The sequence below is a fragment of the Odontesthes bonariensis genome, chromosome 14, assembly GCF_027942865.1.
Source record: "Odontesthes bonariensis isolate fOdoBon6 chromosome 14, fOdoBon6.hap1, whole genome shotgun sequence".
Lineage (NCBI taxonomy): Eukaryota > Metazoa > Chordata > Actinopteri > Atheriniformes > Atherinopsidae > Odontesthes > Odontesthes bonariensis.
In genome coordinates, this window is record NC_134519.1 from 18,169,123 (window position 1) to 18,187,775 (window position 18,653).

At 40.1% G+C, this 18,653-nt stretch overlaps 1 protein-coding gene across 1 annotated transcript; it reads left to right on the top strand.

The window, feature by feature from the left end:
- Positions 1 to 7,165: 7,165 nt before the first annotated feature.
- On the top strand, positions 7,166 to 18,347 carry prkacbb (protein kinase, cAMP-dependent, catalytic, beta b). Its single transcript, XM_075483278.1, has 10 exons — positions 7,166 to 7,695; positions 11,206 to 11,267; positions 11,345 to 11,473; positions 11,792 to 11,890; positions 11,976 to 12,058; positions 12,213 to 12,339; positions 12,430 to 12,525; positions 13,450 to 13,572; positions 13,673 to 13,837; positions 16,758 to 18,347. The coding sequence occupies exons 1-10, from the start codon at positions 7,650 to 7,652 to the stop codon at positions 16,881 to 16,883; spliced, it is 1,056 nt and encodes a 351-aa protein (XP_075339393.1). The 5' UTR covers positions 7,166 to 7,649; the 3' UTR covers positions 16,884 to 18,347.
- Positions 18,348 to 18,653: the final 306 nt, after the last annotated feature.

Below are 18,653 nucleotides of genomic sequence, written 5' to 3' on the forward strand. Positions count from 1 at the left end.
AACATGACTGCACACAGAATTTGCACGGTTTAGCGTTGCAGAATATGTAACAGAGATCTGCTGCCCTCCTGTGTTGTAAAGTATTATGAGCAAATAGCATATCTGGCTAGCTTGACATGATGCCAGGAGAGCACATTGTAAATAGGTTTTCATGTTAAGCAGGAGACTATTCAGCCAAGGTGAGTTAAGGCAGAAGTATGTTTTCAATGTGTCAGTAAGTTTGCACCAAAAATGGCCAGGCTGAATTTCATAAAAGTATATGGTGAGGTGGAACGTAGGTAAAGGGGAAATCCCAGTAATTATGGGGGAAATGAGGATCACTTGTTTAAATGTGTGAGGTACAGGATTCACCTTGGTGGAGAATGTACTATGAGTGCTCGTTTCCCCATATACCTGAGGATCAGCACCTAAAGGGGGGTAGATTTAAAGGTTCACCAAACAACTAATGGTAAAACTGTTGTCTTCTCACTTTTTGTTTTTTTTGCCAATCCATTCATTCATCCATACTTTTTCTTTATTTGGTTTAGGGACATAAAACCATCTAACCTGATGGAAAATGAGTGAGAGGTGGGATACAATCATGTACACTCACACCTACAGTTAAATTACAATTACCAGCTGAGCTAATTCATGTGTTTGGACTCTAGGAGGAAATTGGAGCATCTGGAGAGACCCATGCAGGCATAGGAAGAACATGCAAACACCATACAGAAAGTCACCGGGTATAATTTAAAAAGGAGGGCTGGTCGAATAGTCTTTTTCATCTTAGGAAGGTTTTTTTAGTTTCATGAAATGACCCAAAAGTACTAGAGCAGCAGCCATAATGAGAACTGTCTGACCATCCTTTATGAAAGAAAGGAGATAATTCCATTCCACACTTCCCTGCACTTTTAAAGGAACGCTCAGTTATTTTCCATCTGGTTAAACTAATTGTGATTTGTGTGGATAAATATTAGGACATGGGGGTAGGTGCAAGCAGTCTACAACTTTTTTTGTGCCTTTCTTTCCTATTTTTTTTTCTTTCCTATTTAAATGATGAACCTTGATGATAAAATAACATTTTACATCTCATTTCGCTAACACGATATAGTCTCTCTCCTCTCTCTCTCTCTCTCTCTCTCTCTCTCTCTCTCTCTCACTTGTTAGGTATGTTTAAATATTACCCATGACCAAGGTGAATAATAAACAGATAAACCTATTAGTGGATAAGTGTAGGTACAATCAACAGTTACCACACTCAATGTCATGCTAAGAATGCTGTAAGTCTGCACTCAAAGAGGAACCAAGCATCCGACACCTTATCAAAATATGACAGCTGGCTGACTCTGTTAGAGAAGAGGGAACCTCCCATCCCACATGGTGATAATAATTTGGCTCACGGTATGTGCTCTGGGCTAAGCAGCGAGCTCTTCCATCTCAACCACCTCTGCTGTAATCACTCATACTCTCCGGTGCACTGTGCCTTGAGATGTTATATGTTAACCACATGTACTTATATGTGGTTATTCATTATTTTTCCAAACTCATTCTTGCTCATAATGACATCTCTAGGATTTAATCACAAAGACAATCATCTAGTATTTGATATTATGGTGAAGGAAAGGAGTGTTTTGATGTGTACATGTACAAATAAATCAAATCATGCACTAACTTTTACCTTAGATGTTACAAACCCATCATATTACACTGTTACAATTTATGTGAACATTATTATCAGTGGTGCAATGACACTTAAAATCATCATCTTTATCATGGAGAGTTCAGAGGATACTCTTATCTTGGCCATTTCCACAGCTGCTTTTAACAAACAGGTTCCAATGTAACGTGGTATGTCTTGCAAAGGGAAGGCCACTGGATACGACAACAGCTCCCATCTTTAGGGAAAAAACAGCACTTTCTAAAGTTTCTGTAAAGTATTCTTGTGGAAGGTGTCCTTGAGCAATGCATGGTTTGCCAAGGTGATGGCTCAAGATCAGCAAAGGGTTGCTAACCCTCATCAGTAGCCACACTCAGTGGTCCATCCAGATCAGAGGCTACTAGGGGTTCCTGTCCAGGAGAGAGAGGATGTGAGGAGTGGCATCTGTGAGAAAATGATCCTATTTTTCACTTGAATTATTACCTCAGTAAACAATATAATAAGTTTATGCTCCTGATTGCTTGTTTAAGACTTCTTCCATACAGTTACAATGATCTTTGTTTTTCAAATTAAAACATTTTAAAAAACCAAGAAAACTGAAATGCTAAAGCCCTCGTAATTGGTGACACATCACTGTGGCTATGCCTATTTTTTATATACAGTACAAGACAAAAACACAAGCTTTCTTCGTACTAACTCATCATCAACGAATCATTTGTACTACATGAGAGAGCATCCTCGGTTCCTCAGGGTGCTGCTTCTTGTGTTATAATTATAAGCGCATGCTTGAGTCTAAGAAAGAAAAAAGGAAAGAAGTTGGCAGCATAGACTCTGAATTCAGAGTCAGCTCAATTCGATGAAAGGAGCCTGTTATAGTGGTTGAAAAGAGCTTTACTTCCTACTCAAAGACATGCCTAGTGCATTGATGAGGACCATGGATGTTCTCTGTTATATTCGCTGGAAGGAAGGGGTACAAATAAGCCAGTAGTTCAAGTAAGAGAGGATCTTTGCACCACAAAGGCACAGTTATATGGCTGCCCTCATGCATATAGGCATGGACAAAAAAGAAAAGCATGATATACTTGTCTTGAAAGGTGAGGCAAATGTATTTCCTGCTTAGAATGAAAAGGAAAAAAAGGTATGCATCTTTGTAATTCCAGTGTCATGGATTCATGGCTTGCCATGGATACATGGATTTATCTGAATGACATGTATTCAACATAGAATAAAAATTGGAAGGACTTTTGGATATTTTTCATGCCTTCTCTGATCAAGACATTCCAAAAATAAGATTAGTGGCTTGACAGCCCAGCAGATGGATCTCTCCTGTGACTAATACAAACCACTTTTATTTAATTTACTCAATTCAATTAAATTCAGTTAAGTTTTATTTATATAGCGCCAAAATGAAACAAATGTCATCCCAACAAGCTTGAGAGATACAGTCCAAGCCAGGCAAATTATAATCAAATTCAGATACTTCAATTGCAATATAATCAAAATAATTAATTAAAACCCTGATTACTGTCATCTCATTAATTTGATGCCAATTTTTTTTGTTTTTAAAGTTGCCTAGCTACGAAAACCAACAGATGGCATTGGAACTTTTCTCTGGTTTAACCCCCCCCCATCTTGAGCATGCATGAGGCGATGATGGAAAGAAAATACTGCCTTTAAACAGGAAAAAAAAAGGAACTAGACTCAGGAAGGGCGACCAGCTGGGTTGAGAGGACAGGAGAGAGGAGTCAATAAGCACCATAACACCAGGCGAGGGATACCTGCTGAGAAAGGGAAACACAAGTTTTGGTCATGCGCACATGGAGAGTAAAGACAGCACAGTGAGGAAAATTGCTCAGTCCATCATGTGAGGTCCCACAGCAGTCTTGGCCTTTAGTAGCATAACTAAGCGATATCTCAGGGTCACATGAGCCATCCTTAAAGATGAACTTTATCAAAAATGGGCACTTTAAGCCTAATCTTAAAGGTAGAGAGGGTGTTTGCTTCGTGAACCCATATTAATAGCTGGTTCCACAAGAAACAGAACTAATAACTTAAGTATCTGCCTCCCATACTACTTTTAGAAACTCAAGGAACCACAAGTAAATTTCCAAAGCGCTCTGTTGGGAAAATATCAAACAATAAGATATTTCAGATCTGATGGAAATTGGTCATTAAGAGTATCGTGATAGTACTGGAAGGTAAGGTAAGGTAATGCCATCCAGAGTAACTATACTGTTGAATAGAGTCTTCTGGTCCAAGGACGACAACTTCAGTTTTGTCTGAATTTAGAAGAAAAAGTGATTATTTCAATATACAACAATAACATCCCTGAACAGAAAGTCTGAGGTCCGAAACCCTGACCAGGACAAAAGGGTCTCTAATCTTCCACAGCCTGTACTGTTTCACAAAGTATAGGTGGATGTTATAGTTAATGCATGGGTCGTAAAGTGTTTTTCTAAGATGACTCACACTTGGAGAACAGCTCATGGTCATTGTCCACTTTAGGTTGGCCTCTACAAGAAGCACTGAACAGCATTATCGCTTCTTTGCTTTTTAAATAAATAACAGTTAGAGTGGGAACACTGACTGGAAACTTGCTGGTTTTGATGTGCTTTTAGAAGATGTGAATAAGCAAAGGTGAAAAGAAACGGCAAAAATCCCAAACACTTTTACTAATGCGTGCAAATATTCAAACCGCTGCTTTGGGTGGTTTTTACCTGTTTCAAAGATAACTTCATAGCTTTAGCGGAATGGAAACAGCGTTCGAATGGCATCTATGGGCCCCAATACACCAAACTGACATCAAGAAGAGAAAGCAAAAGCCAGATTTTCTGATCTGTGTCCTCATGTTGCCAGATCCTAGTTAACATGATATTTTTATAGTCATTATTCCTTCAATTTTTTTCCTCCAAGTTCTAGCTCAGTAATATTTTAATGTGTGTGGACTTAAAAACCTGCTTTTCAATTGAAACGCGGACATCATATGAATTGTTTTGCACACGTATACTTTTAATAAGCATTCAAGCTTTATGTATAGAAATATAACAGTTAACATTACATTAGCATATTAGATCGAATTCACTAAGCTGGGCATCTCACCAAAATAAACATTGACAGGGTTTAACAGAGCCGATGGTTCAATACATACCGAAAAGATGTTTCACCCTTTTGCTTGCGTAGTGCTGGATAGTGTAGTGGTAAGATTGACACCTTTCATGCAGGTGACCTGGGTCCTTAGAGACCCCCTTACCCTGCCTGCCTACCTGTAAGTCACTTTGGATAAAAGCGTCTGCCAAATGCATGAACATGAAAAGACAAGAAAGAAAGATGTTCACAGACAATCCAGACATTCACGATGGCCGATTGATGCCTTGGTGTATAAGAGCCCTAACCTTGCAAAGATTAAAATTACACACTGCATCAAATATAAAACTCAAGATAATCACAGAGATGAAAATAATTCCTGAGGAGTCATATGAGCTTGAATAAGGGCAACTGGACTTCTTCTTGGATCTTGAAGATGTTTCACCTTTCGTCCGAAAGGCTTCTTCAACATAATTCCTCAGGAGGGCTCTCTACAATTTTCATTTGTGGATTTCCACTGCAGTTGCTGTTTTTACCTCCTCGAAGTTGGTTTCTGATCAGGAGAACTACTTCTGCTGAATTAGAACCACTAGTACTAACGCCGACACCACCACCTGCGTGGTTACACTATACAGCCTTTATTGTTTGTCACGTTTCTTTTTTTTTTGGGGGGGGGTTCCATCAGATATGCTTGAGCAGTGAATATAAACCCAGCTACTTTCTGTGATGCACACAGACAGACGGGCACTAAATTCACCTAAATTCAGTGTGACCAACCTGCAAAAAAAAAAAAAAAGCTGCCCTTCACCAAGTATTACATTAATTTAACCTAAACTGGGCAGAACTTAGACAGTACAATTCAATAACAATAATATGAAGAAGAAATGGAAAAACATGAAGGAGAGGAGAAAAGTAAAAGAACAACCGTCATATAGCACTTTGTTTAAACACATGTTAAGTGATTCATACCAGCAGCAGATAGGAGAGTAGAATCAAGTTTGACAACTTGATAAAACAATTTAAAAAATGGTAGTATTCGAAACAACCAATGATGGACCCCAATCAACCAAATGGATCAAGTAAAATAAGGAAAGGTTATCCAGTAAAGTAATGTGTTAGGAAGAGGTCACTGACTCTGCTGACCCGATATCCTCAGGCTGCTTTTTCCACAGTTTGACCGTGTTGTTCACCTCCGGTCTTCAGCTGTCCCTTTTGAACAAACAGAAATACTCTGCACACAGGCTTATATGATACTAAAATGTCAGGTCATAAGAGCCTCAAAGGTCAATAGTAAATTCTTAAAATCAATTTGAAAACATGCTAAGAGTGAGTGCAAGGAGGTTAAAACTGGTGTGATGTACACACTTGTCTTGGTTCTTGTTAAAAGTATGGCTGAATTTTATACAATCAGGAGCTAGGATAATCAATATTTGGGTGAAACAATGCAGTAGTCAAGGGGGAAGGAGAATAAAGCGTGTTAAATGGTCTCTGTGTAGTCAATACTTGAAATTCATTGAGACAGAGGAGGACAACTGACAACCACAGTGAGCGGGGCAACACACCCCCCTCACCTGGAAGTTGTCATTGACTAACTGGATAACATCAAAGCACACTGCACTTTCCCCTCTTTGACTGTGCAACAAGAAGGTAAACATGATTCTTACTGAGTGATCCACCTACACCAGCGAAAAGATCTGACAGGCCAGCTGCTGGAGTTGTCGAATTTCTACCCCTCCAGAATCCCACCCTCATGCAAGTACCCTACTCACTGGGGGAGGCGAATATTTCCCAGTGCTATAACTGAGGTTTCGATTAGATCAAATTCTATGTTGAATTATTTCTATATGATTTAATTTTTTATTTTTTTTGGAAAACAGCATTTCTGGCCCAAGAATAAAAAAAAAAACAGGTTTTGCAAGTATTCTGAAAGGTAGTTTAGAGTTTGTAATTTCCTTTAGGAAATTAAAAATATTTAGGATGTTTGTGACTCATACTGCACTACTAATTTGTGTCCATTTATACTGTTTAAGATTTCAGCGGGATGGGGCACAGCTGACCAATCAGACCGAGCTTTCCTGGAGCTACAATGCTTATGGACAATCTCTAAAAGTAATACTTTATGCTACACAATTGATAATAACTTCAGACTTGCTGTGGTACTAACGTGTTTTCATCCCACAGTCTTTTTTTCCATCCTCGTGGACTTTTTTTCCCCTCTTTTTATTAATGATCATTTATTTGATCATACAACTATTTCTATTGAAAAAGGTAAATAACAAGTTCACTGTCAGGTCATACTTTTGAAAATGCACTTACAAACATGTAATTCACAAAGTCGAACCCACGTGCTTAAAAGTGCAACAGCATTGGGTGAACTTCTCTCTAATAATACGCAACAATGTATTTTTAGCCGAGCTCGGCCCATTATCAGCAGGATTAGTAACTAAAGAAACAAAGAAAGAGTCGGACAAAACACACACAGGTGACTCCGTATCTATGCATTTAATAGTCCGAAAACGCGGAAGCTAAAAACCTGTACTGGTATCTTGTCAGCCACATCTCGGGCCAATCCGAGCTCTTAGCACGGTCCCGGTGAATGTCGCTGAGAGCTGGTGAGAGCTGGTGAGGGCTGGAGAGGGGAGCAGCTTAGTCAGAGACACAAGTGACCGCTAGCTTCATGTCAGCCGTGTAGACATCACTGAAGTAGCAGCGGAAATCTTTCCGAGGGAAGGAGGAGAGGGAGAGGCAGAGGGAGAGTGAGGGGGCAGCCGGAAGGGATACGGGACTCTTTTGCCTCACGATTTAACCGAGTAATTATTTGTTACGACTCGGTTTCGCCTATTTTAAGCACTTCGCAAACATCAGCTGGAAGGTTAGCTAGCCGCCGCCATCTCCTCTCAGTCGGAGCGTCCGCCGTGTCTTCCACACCATGGGGAATGCTGCCACCGCCAAGAAGGGCAACGAGCTAGAAAGCGGTGAGTCTGGGCTGCTGTTTGGTCTCAACTACGTTTTATGTCCTATTTAGGCGTTTCATCAACCCTCCGTAAAACCGCTAGCTATCCTGTTATAACCCTGAAATTGTCTTAACCGGTGGCTACTGTAAAGCAGGCGAGGGCCGTCAGTCATCTATCGCACACTTGCACATATTCCACCAGTTCTACAAGCAGTCTTCCATAAGCGGTCGACAAGGGCCATAGATAAATGTTTGTGTGGGTTTGCATGTATAATTAACGATAGCCTTAGATAAATCAACTTACAGAAGATGAGCCCAGACTTGTGGGTGTGTTAGCATCCATAGGATGGGGAAGGGGGAGCATTGGCAGTGTAAACAAGCTACTAAACGCAAAGAATTGGCTGTCAAAGCAGCTGCTTATTGACACATTCATAATACTGGAAATTCTAGATGTTTTGTAGACGTTTGCATGCCCGCTGGAGCTCAAGAATTGTCAAGGCTGGATACCAGCTAGCCTGCTAACTTTAGCTGTGATGGGGGGGATTAGCCCACAGAAGGCCCCTCATTCCGTCCTTATGGTCGTAGCTGTTCAGGCCCTTTACAGTCAGCCGTGGCATGTAGCCGTTTCCTGTCAGAATCATGGTGTATATACTAAAAGTCTCAAAGTCAAAGTATCACTTCAGCACCCCCTGTACAGTGTCATCTTGAACTTGTGTCATTGAGTGTGTGGCTCTTTACTGTACGTTCGGCTGCGGGCTCTTCTTAGCACAGCCAGCTGTGTCAGGCAGAAACTTTGCACTGATGATCTTAAATCTGCAGCAATAAACCACAGACCCATGACTAATTGGTATAAATAGGCATTTAATTATTTTATTTGAAGGCAGTGTGGGACTGTTTCAGCCCCAGGCTTCACTGCCACATTTTATTCTTAGCTACATAAACAAAGCTTTCCCTCTGTACAGCACCATGACCAAATATGGTGAAGAAATGACAAATCCCCTCTTTCCATTCATAAAACTGGGACCTACTACTGTCTTTCCAGCATAGGCACACACCACTTGTGTTTTTTTTAGACCCCCTTCTCTAATCTTGCTGTGGTAAAGGTCCATTAGGGCTCACTTCTCACACTCAGCTTGTCATTGACTGGAGCAGCTTGTCATCGGACCTTCGTCAGAGGATAAGGGGTATTACAAGCTTTGAAAGGTTTGACGTAACTCGGCCTAGGCCAGTGTTACTTTACTGTCATATAGTTTGATGTGTCCAGCAGATCATAATTGAACACCCCATGGTGTAAATCATAACTGTTTCCCTATGCCCGGTTGTAAAACACAAAAGTTGTCGAGGTTTATTGTTTGTCGTGTTAATCAAAAATTCCTTAATGGTCCATTTTTGTCACACGTTTTCAATCTCTTAAAGCAAAAAAAAAAAAAAAAAAGCAGAGTTGAGTTTTGCACAAAGTCTGTTTTATAGTAATGTCAATTTACAATGCTGTGAGTAAGCTCCTTTGAGATTTATTGACCTGCTGAGAGACACCAGGCAGGCGCAGTGAACATTGCCAACCGACAGCTTTTGAGCAGGACAGAGATGATCAGATCAGCAATAGTATCTATACTACAAAGCACTTCTTTAGAATGCAACTATGATCCTTATATCCTGGGAAGAGGCTAACTGTTAAATCCGTTTAGGCTGACACTGTTCCCTGAGCTGCAGATTTGTCTGCAGTGTAGCTGCTCTTGACAAGGCCACCTGGTTACCGAACGTGTTGTGAGTTTTCTGTGTTTACTGTATATAGATGTCACTGGCCAGAACGTTTGGAAGAGTACCAGCGCAGTCACACTTGGACAGGGGGATTAAACACTTGCCACCCTGACACCTATTTTATTTCACCGTACCCATGTACTCTGTTCACGCCACAGTGCAACAAGATAGGTCGACATAACTCAGCCATGTTATGCTTGGCTGAATTTTGGCATTGTTCTTCGAAGCGGTTGGCAAACTTTGCAGACTTTAAAGCAGCTCATTTCCCCCATGTCAGATACAAAACGGTGCAGGGAAGTCTTCGTATTTTTGAAACTGTTTAAAGTTTCTCAGCTTGTCTCCTGGATGTTTAGTCAGTGTGAAAATTCAGATGTCTCGGATGTCATCTTAGTCTAAGGAAAATTTTGCTATTTGTTTCCGTAACAGCCAATAAAACAACTTGTCGGGGTGAAATGAATGATGATAATTGTTATCTGCATTTTTGCGCGACACAAAGAAAAGCAGCCGGCTCTCACCGGGGAGAATCTGGAACTACAGACATGTTTGGTATTTTTTTCACAGCTAAGTACTCTCTTATCAGAGTATCTGCTGATTCTGTTTTAATCTACTTGTTTTGTGTCTGCTCTCTCTATTTTTTTATTTATTGTTTGTCTTTTAAAGGTTATTACAAAGAAAGAAGTCTTAAGTTCTCCTAAGTCAAATGCTTTGGAGTCAACTCTGTGTAGATTATCAATTATTTTTTCTTTCGCTTTGGGGCGTTAAGTTATCATTTCAATCTGCTCTAATGTGCATGACTGAATTTCTGCTACATGGCATTTTGATACACCTGTTCTTCAACTACCACAGTAGACAGTTAGTCTGTGCTTAAATTCCTCAGGTGTCAGCTATGTTCTCATCCCTGTTGCTTTGTGTCACAACATATCCTTCATGTTTTTTTTTTTGTGATATACTTGTCATGTACATGAACTCTGTGTTTCTCTCTTGTTTTCTCTTCTGTATCATCCCATCCGTGTGGGTGATTGTTCCTGCAAAACGTTGGTGATCAATAGAGACTTTTGGTATGCTGATTCCTCAAAAAGATGACCAGAATAGCAGAACAGCATTGGTTTCATTGTGAAAACCTGCTTGACGTGCTTGCTTCTATTGTGTGCATTGATAATAAGTCAGTGTCTTGTGTTTGTTTCTGTTTATTTATTTAGTTAATTTTTTTTTTTTGTTTGTTTGTTATCCACATTCTCTCAATCTGGATACCTGCGACCTGCTGTGTTTCCTTTACATTGGTTTGTCTTTGCTCACCATTTCTAAGCTGTGTTTAATAGCCTTCCTGCAATTTGTATCACTGCAAGTGATGCACAAGATGCTCAGAGAAACTTAACCAATAGCTCCTGTGTGGTGTGTTTTCCCTTTTCACTATTGAATAAGGCTACTAAATGACAGAGTTCCGAGTTTCTTGGCATGCATCACTTGTCTGCCTGTTGTGGATGTTGTTGTCTTGTGTTTTTCCTTGTCTTTACCGTAAACTGTGATTTTTATTTTTTTACAAAGGCATTTATTTCATATCCAGATGAGAGTTGATTCTGCCCTTGTTCTTCTCCTTTGCCTTACAATTTAATTTCCGTTCCCGACTTTTATTCCCTTTCTCTTCTCATATCATAGCTATTTAGGCTGTTTGCCAGTTCAATTAAACCCCAGATATGTTTTTGTACTTGTAACCTCACTTGTTTTGCCAAAAAAGTGTACCAACTGTATCTTTTTGTTTGTTGTTGTATTATAGTGAAAGAGTTTCTAGCCAAAGCCAAAGAAGATTTCCTACGGAAATGGGAATGCCCACCACAGGTGAGACCCGTGAGAAGTTGAACATAACATTTACAGCCTTTGTGCCACAAGTATTCTAACATGCGTTCTTTCCACAGAGCACAACGTGCCTAGATGACTTTGACAGATTAAAGACTCTGGGTACCGGCTCATTTGGGAGAGTCATGCTGGTGAAACACAAAGGGACAGAGCAATATTTTGCCATGAAAATACTGGACAAGCAGAAGGTCAGTGGCAGCTTTATCAGGCCTCATGTGGAATTTTCAAATGAACACCAATGTTGACATGATCATTAAATGTGCAGGGACAGTAAAAGTTAGGGGCTACTTAGCATAGCCAAAAAAATGACTGTTTATCTTCTTAAGAATGACATTTTTTAAACCATTTGTGCTGCATTATGAGATTACCAGGGGTTGCACAAGTCAAATGAATTTGAATAAAAAAATAAATAAAAAAACGACTTCTTCTTTTAAAGTTCCTATAACCATGTTGCTAACTCAAGTTCGATTTTTCTGACTAAGTCATCTTATCTCCTCGTCTGTCAGGTGGTGAAGCTCAAGCAAATAGAACACACGTTAAATGAGAAGCGGATATTACAAGCAGTGAGCTTCCCCTTTCTTGTCAAGCTTGAGTATGCATTTAAGGTACCGTGAGCTTATTTTTGAAATTCAGAAATTCCTTTTATTCGGTTCATCGGCAGAATGTAAGTTTTTCTTACTTGTTTTGTAGGACAACTCCAATTTGTACATGGTAATGGAGTATGTTCCAGGAGGAGAGATGTTCTCACACCTAAGACGAATTGGAAGGTTCAGGTGAGCACCGTTTTGGTATTTATTGGATGTAAAATACACTGTCACTCTGTAGTGGTGTCCTGGCTTAGTCTTTAACTTTTTGTTCATTTTGTTGATTATTTCTTTATTTTTCTCCATTATTGACTCTAAACACGTCTTACTTCTTCCCTGCCAGTGAACCACACGCACGATTTTATGCCGCCCAGATAGTGCTGACTTTTGAATACCTACATTCGCTAGATCTCATTTACCGAGATCTGAAACCGGAGAACCTTCTCATCGACCACCACGGCTACATTCAGGTGTGCTACAATGCAACAAAAGTAATTCATCGTGTTGATGCCTCTTCACTTGCCAACAAGCAGAATACAGTATATGCTTCTTACTTGCAGGTGACAGACTTTGGATTTGCCAAACGCGTAAAAGGCAGAACCTGGACGTTGTGCGGGACACCCGAGTATCTGGCGCCTGAAATCATTCTCAGCAAAGTATGGATCTTGTATTGTTTTGTTTTTCGGTGTACATATCACAGTTTATGTTTTCTGCACTTGACTCAAGACTCCACCCAAAAATAATCTGTACAGTTGACACAGTTTGGAGCCAGAATATGTAAATGGAGCCCTTTTCACCCAGTGCTGATGGTTTCTCAGTTATTTCCTCATTCATATTCTTCTATGGCCTTTGCTCGCTTTGAAGTATGAAGTGAACTGCAGATCCTCTGAATGGGTGTTCAGCACTAAATCACACTCGGCACCACACTGTGCTCCCCTCCCCTACAAACTAACATCCTGCTCACTTGTAGCTCTAAACCCAGAAAGAGACAGCATTTATCTTCCATTTTGTGTCACAAAAAATGTTGCAGTGCTCGTTGCTACGGCAACAAAAGCCACTCAAGGAATTTTTCATACCCAAAAGATATATTTTTGTTACATTGTATACTTTTGATCCAGCTAAGTGCGGTTTCAAAATGTCACTATGCAAACACACCATATAACGTTACACGACACCTGCGACACCTTTTGCTCCGTAATCAGCACCGACACGTATCTATGTATTCTGTTATTGATTTGTAGACTGGTGGAAATGTAATGGTGGCGTTTTGGGTTGGAAGCCGGTCACCATTGAAAGGAAGGGAAATGATGGATGACTTTCTTTTTTTTTTTTAGTTTACTTTTCACGTCATCAGTCCATATTTCCATCTGAGCAATGCATTCACACTAGAAAACAACAAGAACCAAACCATGGTTCACTTTCTCTTTTAGAAAGGAAAAAATTAGGTGGTTTAACACGTGTAGTCCAGTTTTGGATCAAACTGACAAGTCCAAACCAAATGAATTGGGCATTAGAGCACTTTTCTCTTTATTTTCCTTCGCTTGTTAAGTTGTATTGATGTTTTTTTGTGTCCATTTCAGGGCTATAACAAAGCTGTGGACTGGTGGGCCCTTGGAGTCCTCATCTATGAAATGGCAGCTGGCTACCCTCCTTTCTTTGCAGATCAACCCATTCAGATCTATGAAAAGATTGTGTCTGGAAAGGTGAGAAGGGTTTTGTTTTAGATTCTTTATTTGGAATAATGTAACGTGCAGAAAAAGAAGCCCCCAGTTTTATCTGCTAAAATAAAAAAAATCTTCCCAGGTACGATTCCCCTCCCACTTCAGCTCAGATCTGAAGGACTTGTTGAGGAACCTGCTGCAGGTGGATCTGACCAAACGTTTTGGCAACCTGAAGAACGGAGTCAACGACATCAAGGGCCACAAATGGTTCGCCACCACAGACTGGATTGCAATCTATGAGCGAAAGGCAAGACAAACACATTTTGTAGTAACATCATCACTCCTGTTATTTGCACATTGACTTATTCACATTGATTTTATTTGGAAGTAGAATCTTCAGTTATTGCACATCTTAAAAAGTTAGTTTTGTTGGTTTTGTGTGGTTGGAAACAGTGGAAACATTTTCCAGAACTGGAAGGCCAGTGTTTTTTGCCTCATCTCTTTTAAATGACCCTTCCCTGTTGGCTTTAAGGTATTTCTGTCGCACGCCATTTTTCCCGGACGACAGTGATGATGGATTGCTTTGATTCATCAAATTTTTTTTTTTTTTTTTGGTGTTGAATAGACATTTTTTTTCCCAATCATTTAGAAATGAATGACATGAAGAAAGTAGGGGTGGGACGATATGCTTTGGTCACGATTCAATTGTATCACGATTCCAAGGTGCCGATTTGATTTGTATCACGATTCTTGATAATTGCGATTCTACAAGTATTGCGATTCGATATAATCAGTAATTGCAATTTTCTTCCTCCTTAAAAAACAAACAAGTTGATTCATACACTTCTACAAAAGGGGGTTGAGAGGCCGCACCTCTAGAATTTGCGACATGGATAGACGAAAGGCGGCAAAGAAACGCTGTCAACGCTGTTGACAGCTGGGACGGCTGTCAACAGCGTTGGTGATGTAAATCGCAGACCGGACGAGTTATGTATTTTCCCCTACTGTGATGGTCAATAAAATGTGATAAACTCCAGATTAAATGAAATCTAAAATTGAACGATGTTTTACTTTTTCTCCAATAAGATCAGGAAGAAGTGGTCCGATATGAAATTTGCAGCTCTCCGACGCAGCATGTCACGGAGGGGGGGGGGGGGGGGGGGGGGGATTTGAGTGCCTTGGAGGAGAGGATCGGAGCTACGTCTTTGCGTATGCGCAGTGTTAAAGCGCCTCTCCTGTACGGCTCATAAGCCACTCATCATTTTCCCGAAAGAAATCCTGCCGGTCCCGGAACACTCTCTCTCGCCTGATGCGCGCGTTCAGGTCCTCTAACAAAGCCAGATCTGCCATCGTTTCGCCATTACCGCGCCGCTAGAATCACCTCTTAAATAGGCGGTTGAATAATGAGCCATCACTCTTCCAATTACGGAGTTGTACTTGTTTAATTTTTTTATTTATTTAATTTGCGTTTATGTTTATATTTATGTTGAAGTCAAATAAAACATGGGCCTTCTTTGAAGTGATAAGTCTGTAATTTTAACCTAGGGATTTGTTGCGACTCATGAGGCACGCACTAGTGACGCTGCTGTTTATGTATGCTATTGCAGTCACCGCAAGTCAAAATGGAAAAGTGCGTACACGGCTTCAGACCTGTCGTGGCGATTTCATCTTTCCTGCGCTCACGATGGATTTGATAAATGCCAACCTTTGCGCAGAAAAGAACGTACACACGACCTACGCATGTTTTTCGTCTTACGCAAGTTTGATAAATGAGGGCCACTCTGTTTAGTAAATACAGAGCTGGTTGAGGTGGATTGATGATTCTGAAGAGCCGACACTTTGAGGGTTCATTTTTATGTCAGGTTTTTGCCACAAAAAAGTGCACTTTATTGAAGCGAATTTCAGCTTGTGGTTCGGGGGGGAGAGGGTAGTTAAGCATTTCAGTAAGAAGAGAATAAAATCAAAGACACCTCAGTTTTTCTTCCTTTGGCTCAAGAAAGAACATGTAGTTCTTCTTTTAATTGCAGACAAGCTACAAAGAGTCCTGCATAACGAATTAGTTTTTCAAGCATTAGCAAAAAAGTGTGAATGACACAGAGGAAGGTTTTGGGAGTTAGTTGGGCGGCTCTAATGTTCTCTTTTGTGCTTTCATGTTCATGTGTTAGAAATATTCCAGGTTGGGTTCGTCACTTATTTTCCCTTAATGCCGGTGAAGCAATGAAATGGGTTTTTATGAATATTAATGTGACAGTTTGGAAGTGTTTTCGTTCTTAATCACACTATTTTTAAATGAGGAAAAAAATGCATCAAAAAAACATTATTACAACCTTTCACAAAAAAAAAAAAAAGATGATCTCTGTTCAAATCGGTTGATGTTATCCTATTTGACGATCTGCCAGTTTTAGTCAATGAGCTGATGCCGACGTTAGGCTAATATATCTGTGTCTCTCTACTCAAAATATATACACGTTTCGGTCTCTGCTGACTTATTTAGGTCTCCGTAAAACCTACAGCCTCACAATGAGTATAAACAGCAGGTTGCCAAAGGAAAACAGTCTGTGAATGTTTAGTCAATAATCAGAGAGTGAGAAACCACAGTCGCCAAAGGTGCCCCTTTAAGTAAAGGTTTACAGGCCGATGGAAAAATAAATCCATGGCTTTTGGGCATATTTATAATCCCTGGCTTGAGATCAACTTCTTTCTACAAAAGTGTCAGTTGACAGTGTAAAAAATGGCTCAAGTGCTATGGAGGACAAAAGGCCTCGAAGGGGGGAGGCATCACCACTTGTGGACCAATTGGGTAACACCAATAAATGTATGGGTATGCCCTGCTGTTAACATGAAAAGTGGGAAGTAAACCTGTAGAGAGAACTGCATGTTGTCGTCTCTCCACACACCTTAAATTGCTGCATAAAGTGTGTAATTGTCAGTACCGGAATGTGGGAGAAGCAGCTGGATCCAATAGGGAAGGGTCTCTGATCCTGATGATATGACCACTTAAGCTGAGAGTGTTGGATACTTCTACTACAATAATGCTGGCTTCATAGAATACAGTAAAGTCTCTGTAACTGTGTGCAGTGGCTTTCACACACCAGTCTGAGCTGTTCTTTCCAGATTTTTTTTTTCTACTTCTATATGAGACCATATATCTTCCCAACTCCCCTGACAAGCGGTGTAGACACAACCCTAACAGCCTTGTTAAATGCACGTCTCTGTTGCTCTTGCAGGTCGAAGCTCCATTCATACCAAAGTGCAGAGGCCCCGGGGACACCAGCAACTTCGATGACTACGAGGAGGAGGAGATCCGCGTTTCTTTAACGGAAAAATGTGCAAAGGAGTTTGCTGAGTTCTAGGACGCAAGAACATGGATATATCAGGGAAAATAAGGGGTTCTTTGCACTCTTTTAAAAGACTTGTGATGGAGCAGAGACCATCTTTTTCAGATCTACTACATAGTCCCTTCATTCCACAAGGCTGAATGAGGTCGCCATGATCCTTGGGTGCCGATAACCTATCACACTGTTGCATACACCTGCGTATTAAAGCAGACACCTCACTTTTCTTTTCTTTTTTTAAACTTTTCTTTCAATTTTTTTTTTTTTTTTTTTTTTTTTTTTTTTTACTTTGAAAGCAGTTTAGTCTTTGGTATTTTTTTTTTGTACCCAATTAAAATGCGATCATTTTTTGATCCACGAGCAGAAACCGAGAGAGCGACCAATCACGATCCACACGCTAACACTGACTCGTCTGTGGCGGATTGAAACCCCGTCCAGTCGGTTGTGCGTCTTTTCCCTCTCGTCATCAGCGGTGTCCACTTCACATTTAGTTCTAACCAGCTAACGAAGGTAGATTTTTGTCTCGCGTGCATATCTGTCGGTTTAAGATATTCGAACACAACGAGCGTTTAAAGCATGACCAAATAGAAAACTTTGGGTGACACAAGAAAGAAAAGAGGTCCTTTCTTTTCTTTGCTTTTTTTTTTTCCTTAGAGAGCCAAATCCCCCCCCCTGCCACAGAAGCATCTGTTGACTGTCTTTTTGGTACTCTGGCCCAGGCACAGAAGGCAGTTGCAAACCTTGCATTGGTAAGAATGCAAGTCCACTAGTGTGTTTGATCCATTTGGGTCTGTTAGTTACAGTCAAATTTGTCATTTGCTATCTCATTGTTTTTAGTTTTTTTTTTTTTTTTTTTTTTGTTCCTTTTCTCATTACCATGTTTTAACATTTTAGTCATTTTGTCCCTAGATTTCAGGTCTGCTTGGGACCCTTTGTTAGAAGTCTGTGGAACAATGCGACCTCAGTAAAATTGAAAAGTGAGTTGGAAATCCTTTTTAGGATTTTTAAATTTTTTTTTTTTATAGTGTTTTGTAAAAGTCGCAAAAGGTCAGTGTGAACAGTGTTGGGGGGCTTTGCGCCTCAACACAGTTGAATCTTACACGGAATCACAGTTTATCATGTATTAAAAGAAAGATGTTTTAAAATCTTAAGAGACAGAAGGACAAAAAACGGCATATTTACCATATTCTCCTTGTTATCACCCCCCTTCCCCCAACAAATTTTTTTATTTATTTTTTTTTTGCTCCATTCTTGTCAAAGAATGTAGATTTGCGACTTCTAGGTATGCGTATTTGAAAGCTTGATTTTCAAAGTACATTTTTTTTCCCTCACGATACACTGGCTAAACTAAAGACTGCTCCTTCTTATCACATGTAACCCTGTTATTGTTAAGCTCATTACATTATACGTATATGCATTGTTTCATATATGTTTTTATTTATACACATTAGAGATGCTAATAAATTTTATTTTTAAAAGTGATTTTAAGTTTGGCAGCTGTCATTCCATCGTGGCGTTTGTCATTCTGCCTCCTGTCCGCTGGCGCAGTTCGGCAGTTTGATCTCTTCACCTGAGAATGGATGGATCCGAGTTCGAGTCCCTCGTTGACAACAAGAATGCAGCCTTTAATTTCAGTACATGGAAGTCAGACAAATGGAAATAATTAGTTTGGTAACGCGGCAAAAAAAAACATTTATCGCCACATAGAGCCGTCACGTGTCTGTTTGCAAAAATTCTGGCTGATATAGGAGCTTTTTAAAAATGTAACCAATGTAATACAGTATTTGC